Source organism: Pelodiscus sinensis, chromosome 1 (genome assembly GCF_049634645.1).
Source record: "Pelodiscus sinensis isolate JC-2024 chromosome 1, ASM4963464v1, whole genome shotgun sequence".
NCBI lineage: Eukaryota > Metazoa > Chordata > Testudines > Trionychidae > Pelodiscus > Pelodiscus sinensis.
In genome coordinates, this window is record NC_134711.1 from 298,905,670 (window position 1) to 298,913,773 (window position 8,104).

An 8,104-nucleotide genomic window follows, 5' to 3' on the forward strand; every position below is an offset into this window, starting at 1 on the left:
TTTTCTTCATGTAATGTACAATCAACCAGTGGAACTTCTTGCCAGAGAATGTTGTGAAAACTAGGTCTTTAACAGGGTTCAAAAAAGAACTACATACATTCATGGAGATTAGGTCCATCAATGGCTATTAACCACGATGGATAGGAATGGTGTCCCTAGCCTTTGTTTGTCAGAGGCTGGAAATGGATGATAGGAGAGGGATCACCTGATGATTCCCTGTTCTCTTCACCCCTCTGGGGCATCTGTCATTGGCCACTGTTGGAAGACGGGATACTGAGCTAGATGGACCTTTGGACTGATCCAGTATGGCCGTTCTTATATTCTTGTGTCATGGGGTGATAATTTTTCCATACCTTGACAATTGCCTAGTCAAAGAACCAATCCGCAAAGATACACAAATCATGTTGCAGGCAACAATATCGCTCTTTCATGTTATGGGGTTATAGATAAACTACCAAAAATCCACTCTTGTTCCCAACCAGATGCTTGAGTTGATAAGGACTCATTTAGATGCAATATCAGCAAGAGCCACCCTACCACAACACAGATTCGAGACTCTGAGGACACTTATTTTTATGCTCAAATTCAGTCCCTTTACCATTATCAAGCCTTGTTTACAAATCCTGGGTCATATGGCCTCTATCATATATGTGGTTAAATATGCCAGACTCCACATGCGCTGCCTTCAGGCCTGGCTCACCACAGTATACAGACCATCCTGAGACCCATTACACAAAAGGATCTCACTACCACCACATGTTCTGCTATCCCTCAAGTAGTGGTTGGAGTTATGCGACATCATGCAGGGCATACCCTTTCACCAAGATCCACCATCTCACGGATGCTACCAGATTAGGCTGTGAGGGCTCACCTGGGACATCTTACAATTCAAGGCAAATGGAACCCATCTGCAAACACTTCCTCAGTGCATGTAGGCGGTAACATTCTGGAACTGGTGTATTCACCAGAACATCATACCTATCAGGCAACCAGAATACAATGGCAGACCACCTCTGCTGCATCTTTTCCCAACAACACGAGTGGCAAATTCACCCAACAGTCATTGAAGCAGTCTTCTTCAAGTGGGGATTTCCAGACATCAGCCTGTTCGCTCTGCGGAAGAATCACAAATGTCACCACTTCTGTTCCAGAGCAGGCATGGGGAAAGGATCACTCAGATATGCCTTCTTGACGACATGGTTGAGGCACTTCCTCTATGCCTTTCCACCTCTACCACACATCAGTTGACTGGTCCAAAAAATCCAACGAGATCAGATTTTTTTGGATCTTGATTGTCTCAGTGTGGCCCAGGCAAACGTGGTTCCCCTACGTCCTTTGACTTGCATTATGCAGCCCTTAACTCCTTCTGAACCAGCCAGATCTATTAGTGCAGCAACAGAGTGGTCTGGTCCATCCCAGCCCCAGCGGTTTTACCTCAAAACCTGGTTACTTCATGGTGTCACCATCCTGAACGCTCTTGCACAGAACGATTAAAACAACCCTCTGAATAGCTGTCAACCTTCCACCAGATGTACTTTACCTACATAAATAGAAACGCTTCTCCATTTGGTGCAAGACCAGACAGATTACCTCCCCATCTACCTCTAACATTTTGTCCATTCTTGAGTGTCTCTTACATCTCAAGGAATCTGGCCTATCATTCAGTTCTATAAAAGTCCATCTCTGCCATCACTGTGTTTTGTGACCCAATAGATATTTTTCCATCTTTTCACACCGTACAACCAAACAATTTTTAACTGGTCTATTCAAAGTATACCAAATCATACATGAACCAACGTCACCCTGGGATCTAAACCTGGTCCTGAAGGCTCCAATGAGACCTCCTTTCGAACCTTTCACCTCCTGTTCCCTTCTTCATCTATCAGCAAAAGTGTCCTTCCTCATTGCAATAGCTTCAGCAAGAAGAGTGGGAGAAATAGCAGCACTCATGATAGATCCTCCCTTCACAGTATTTATGAAGGATAAAATCATTCTACGACCTTATCCTAAATTCCTGGTGAAAGTAGTTTCTGCCTTTCATGTTAATGAGCTAATACATCTATCTAAACCTCATAACGACGCCTTTAGAGGCCTTCTTACACATTGGATGTTGGGAGGGCACTTGCCTTTTACCTGGATAGGCTCTTCCTACCCATTGAAGAGCGCTCCAAAGGCCAACCAGTCACCTTACAGTGCATTGCCAGGAGGATATCATCGTGCATACAGCATTACTCCATGCAGAATAAGCAATCTTCTCTCCACGTCGCAGCACATTCCACAAGAGCCATGGTGACATCCACGACATTTCTAGCTAACATTTGTAGGGCTGCCATGTGGTTATTAGACCACACCTTTGCTAACCACTATGCTATTGCATCAGATCCAATTCCTACCACTACTGTAGGTCGGGCAGTCCTCTCTTCTCTGGTGCAACCCATCTCTCCAAAGCCCCCCTCCATCAGGGCGTTGCCCTACAGTCACCTAATGTAGAGCACCCATGGGGACATCTCTCTAAGTAGTAGTAGTTACTTAACTTCACGGTAAGGACGGTTCTTCGAGATGTGTGTCCCTGTGAATGTTCCACTACTCATCCTCCTCCCCTCTATTTTGGAGTTGGTAATCAAAATTACACAGTAGAGAAAAAACAGAAGGGGGATCGTGCCCCATATACGGTTAACGAAAAACGAGACAGCTACTGCACATGCATGTTATGTCACATAAACTAAATATAAAGGACTTTTCTTCTTTAACTTGTTAATATGGCTTCTATAGAGTTATCATTTTTATCAAAGACTCAAAATATTTATTCCTTTCAGACTTAGAACTATAACAAGCAGCTTCCATAGGGTAAAAAAGTACCATTCAGATTTTAAAATGAGTAGTCCCGTGGCACGTTGGAGATTAACAAAAATATATAGTATCATGAGGTTTTGTGGACAAAACCCATTTCCTCAGATGAGCATGAAAGCTCATGATAATACTATACATATTTTTGTTAGTCTCTAAGGTGCCAGAGGACTACTCGTTGTTTTTAAAGTTACAGACTAAAACAGCTACTCCTGAAACATTCAGATTTAGTTTACCACATAGCTTATTCTCTGGAAAGTACAAATGTTAATAGTATTTCAAAAGTGTTTCAGTGTGTCTGTCTTTCCAGAATATAACTGTCTGTTTTACAATAAAAATGTTTACAAAGAAAATGTTTAGCTCCTTAAAATTAAATTAATTACATTAGTTCATCTAAACTAGGGATCTAGTGCTTCTGACCAGTGAATACTAGGTTTAGTTTTATATCTGATTCTTAGGTCTGCAATAAACTGATTGAAATGGAAAAGAGATTATTCGGATTCTCCTTCTCCATCTTTCTTCCCTAGTTAGGCCAGGTCTACACTACACCCGGCAGCTCGCCTTAAGATATGCAGCTCCAGCTACAAAAAAAGCTTACCTTAAGCCAAACTTGGTGGCATCCCCACAGCGAGAGGCCAATGGGAGCAAATGCTCCCGTTGATTTCCCTTATTCCTCACAAAAGGAGGAGTACTTAACTAGATTTGCTGAATCGGACTCCAGAAGATTGATTGCAGCAGTGGCAATTTTCCTTTTAGTATAGTCAAGACTTTACTGTGGGATGGATTGTTTCTAAATACAGATGGTGGACTGTGAGGTGAAATTGAAAGTTTTGACCTGTTCATTAGAGGCTAAGATTCTGCTTCAAGTGGTGGTGGTTATGTATTTGGGCACAAATACTAAGGGGAGTGAGGAAGTAACTTGAACTCCTAAAGAGAAACTTAGCTTGTTCATCTACTGCTGAGGATATTTCCTGATTATTTTAGTCAATCATGCAGTGGAAAATATTTTTCTCCTTATTTATAGTGGAAAATGTAAAACCTCAGGAGAAAATGAAGCTCTAGTAAGGTGTGAAAGTTTTACAAATAACCACCCTGAACAAATGCTGTCTAGAAGCTGTTGTCCAGAACATAGAAGCCTTGAGGGGAGCATTTTAAAAGTGTATGCCAAACCTAATATGAATAGATTATAAATGCTTTTATGGGTTTTGGTGTTTTTTCCCCTAATAAGTGAGATTATAGTGGAATATTTATTAAAACTCTAGAGTGTTGAAAATCTAAATACAATATTATGTTATTTCATAAAAACCTGAATATGAAGCTGACCAGTCCAGTTTTACTGCAAAATGGACTGCATTGTGAAAACAAAATTAGAGTTTTAAAATGTGTTCAAGTTTAATAATACAGGGTCATGACCATATTAAAGAAAACACTTGGTCTTAGAGATCATGTTTTAAATAGCATTACATTTCTGGAGAGACACTATTCTCATAAATTACTGATGTAACAGTGTTCAGTGTCAAAATGTGAGGCATTGCAATGAGAGGTTGTATTCCATTAAATTATTTATAAATATCATGTCACATCAGCAGAGATTTGGATTATTAACTTTTCAAGATAATTGGAAAGATGTTAAGCTTCTGGTAATGCACGCTTTAATGTGCTGCTCAATTCCTTGAGTGTAAATGTTTATTTTGTGGTTTAAGTGGGTCACATAGGCCTAATCAAATTTTTAAAATTAAGCAAGTTCCTGAATCAGGGCATAATTGATCATTTCTGCTCCCATTAAAGTTGAAAAGAGCAGTCAGGCCACACAACTTTATCATCCTCACAGTGACAAACAGTAGCTTTTACACTAAACTTCCTTGTAGGATTGGTAAATAAGCAATATGAATTTTGAAGTAAGAAGTAGGAAGCAGTGAAAAAAGCTAATCCGGTTAACTATATATGGCTTGTTTTATTAGTGAGTTAGTGTATTAATAAATCATTCTGTTTTCCCCACAGCATTAAAACTTCCTTTTGGCAAGACAACAGTGATGCATTTGGTGGCTAGAGAGACATTGCCAGAGCCAAACTCTCAAGGTAGGCTAAGCAATCGATGAGTTTCCAACTTCAGTTGCATAGGCACATGTTCAAAAATGTCATGGCTTTGAAAGGAGGAATGTCTTCATGGTTTATGAATAGTTCTTATCAAGCAAGCAACCATATGTTTTTGAACACAGTAAAATAAAAAGTTTATTTCTGATATATCTTAGTAATATTTTAGTATTCTCTGGAGCTTATAAAGTTGCACAAGATAAAATTTTTACATAGTTCTTGTATTGTTAATAGTTATTCCCACTCTCCCGCCTCCCAACTAAATGTTTTATAAATGACTTGCAAGCAAATCTTCTTTTCATTGTTCCATAGGTCAGAGGAACCGTGAAAAAACTGGAGAGAGCAATTGCTGTGTGATCCTGTAAACTGTCTGCTTTACTTGCTAAGTGTTGTGTAATATAGTCTTTGTCTTTCATGCTGCTGGAATAGAAGAGGCCCAACCTTGCTTCAGACACGTTTAGGAAGAGCCTGTCTGTAAATCCATGGAACTGAAATATTACATAAACACTGTCACACTATACTCTTTTTTTTAAAAGGAGAGAGATCTGCGAACAATTGCATTATGATTTTATTTCTATTTTTTCTTGTTGAATAATCTTATGATACATCAGTTTTTGAATGCATTCAATCTCCAGAAAAAAGTTAATGTGTCCTCTTCCACAGCAGAAATCATTTTGCTGCCACAAAAAAAATCTTCATTAACCGGAACTAATCAAGCAAGCTTTCTAGATGCAGTTTGCACTAAAAACAGTTGACAGTATGTTTCTCATTGGCCATCCCTAATGATATTTGAGACACCTAGAAATAATCTACAATATATAATATAACACTGAAAAATAGAATCCGTAATTACAAAATGCTCAGTAATGGCCAACTCAAAGGGAAAACTGAAGTCAATTCTACCAAGTCAACCTTGGTGGCCGAACTGGCACAGAATACTAACTAAACCGAGCCTGGCTATATATATTTTCACTGCAACAAACAAACAATGTGCCTGTAATTTAAAAGCACTCTGTAGAGGGCTGTTGAAACTGATATTTTTCATTATTATATGCACTCTTTTTTCTCCTATGTTAGTTGAGTGCTTGTTCATACAGCACAAACAAGTGCAGAGAGTGCATTTCCTAGCCTTAATATGGGAGGGGTAATTTCCTGTAGTTCATAGGCTTTTATTATTGTGCATAAATATTAGAAGACCTCATTTACTAATCAATTTTATGTATTTGAATATCAGCAATTGATGTTTTTGAGTAATTCTTATTCTTCTGTATCTCGGTGTCCAATGTCATGCTTATTCATTAGAGACTTCAAAAGAATTATTAAAGTTAAAAAAAAAAAAAAGAAAAGAAAAAACCTCTGCCATAGTACTAGTTTTGTTTCTTTATGTAATCCGCATTTGGTATTAGTGCTTGCAATTATATTAAAATCAGAAGCCGATTTTTAAAGGCATACATAATTAAAAAAGGATGCCATTCTTTTATTTCGTATCAATAATTTAAAGATTGATATGCTAAAGAAATTTGCACAGCACTAAAGCATGAGCTAGTTTCATCTAAACCTGTAAAAATATAAAAGATTTTATATTTTTTCACTCGGGAAGAATTCTTCCTGGATGAAATTACAAATAAGTGTAGAATATATTTAATAAAAATCTTATAAAATGCATAACTATAGAACTTAAATATAGATTGGCGTGTAGCATAATAGAACAATATTCCATATAAATAGCATTAGCCTTAAAAAAAGAGTCGCAGGTTGACATCGTATTCTGTACTTTAAGTGTTCACAGCCCTTACAGGTGTTCTGTGTAATTGTTTTTCCCCCCAAATGGTCAGCATCATTAAACTGTAATCAGGTTATTTTATCCACTGTTACTGCTTTGATTAAATGCTTTATATGCCATAGGCCTACAAAAATATTGTTCATACTGATCAGAATTAAATTTGTATAGAGCAGAGTTTTAAAACAAATTGTAAATAGCACTAAACATTTTCTTTCTGCAACCTGTACTGATAGATTCTTCTGTAAACTAAATAAAAGAATATTGTAGTGCGTTTTGGTGGTGATCTAAGATTAATGATTGGGTCTATAATTGGTTTAAATGTATTTTCACAGTCATGAAAAGTGAAGTGTCAAACCTAGTTCCTCTATGATTGGAAAAAATAACTGTTTATAAGACTGATTATAGAATAATTCTTGGTTTTAGTCTGAGTTCAACATCATTTTTTCTTGAATTTCCTTGGTTGTTCAAACGTGGAAGACACCCTGCCTCACAGAGATAAAAAGGAGTGAGAGATCATATGAGAAAAGGATCTACCATGTAATACAAGAAAAAACGAGATGAAGTATGATTTATGTCTTGTTCAATAAATCTTTAGTGTGAAAAATTATCTAGTTGTTGGTGAAAGCTTGAAAACTGCATATTAAATACTGAGGCAACAGAGCTTGCAGTAACCTAAATTAAGTAACTTCCTCTTATGTTGTTTAGTAAGTTTGGATACTGAAGAAAATGAACTTCAGATATAGTAAAATAATTCATATTTATCTAAGGTGTTAATATTAATTTCACCTTATATATGTGTTAGAAAACAAGTGACCCTTATTTGATCCATTTAAGACAGACTGCTAAATAATTGCTATTTTGCAGAGATGAATTTTAATAGAAATGTTTGTATGCTTTTGCCTGCTCTTGAAGAGAGCAAGAATGCTCAAACAAATCCTTTAAACTCTGCTGGGATTTAAAAGTGAGTAATTGTGTTGTATTTTAAAATATAGATATTGAAGCACGAGAAGGAAAGGTTTATCTACCACTCCTTATTGTACATTGGCCATATCGGATGCATTTGCGGGATTACAACCCCGTAGTACTAAGATGCCCTACAGAGTCTAATGTTCATAAATAACAGCTTGTGTAAGTCTGTTGCAACAGCCTCAGGGCTTGCCTAAGATACCAGCTGAGGGAAGAAAGCATGGTAAATGCCTTTAAAATGATTCTGTAAGCATTAGCAATATGCTGTATTCATATTCATCCAGTACCTAGTATTTGCCTTTAACATGCCAGTTCTAGTAGCAGTACTTACAACTACTGATACTGTGACCTTTATTTTAGAAAAGGGAAATATGATACTTAGAAAAAGGTCAACATGTAGGAATTTTTCATTTT

The 8,104-nt window shown here is 37.2% G+C and overlaps 1 protein-coding gene across 1 annotated transcript in view; it reads left to right on the top strand.

The window, feature by feature from the left end:
• The window catches only part of UBL3 (ubiquitin like 3), an 82,348-nt gene extending 75,353 nt beyond the window's left edge, over positions 1-6,995 (top strand). The window contains exons 4-5 of the mRNA XM_006125304.4: positions 4,849-4,926; positions 5,254-6,995. Of these exons, the coding sequence (XP_006125366.1) occupies positions 4,849-4,926; positions 5,254-5,306 (131 nt within the window). The 3' untranslated portion in view covers positions 5,307-6,995. The remainder of the gene's footprint in view (positions 1-4,848; positions 4,927-5,253) is intronic.
• The last annotated feature ends 1,109 nt before the right edge of the window (positions 6,996-8,104 follow it).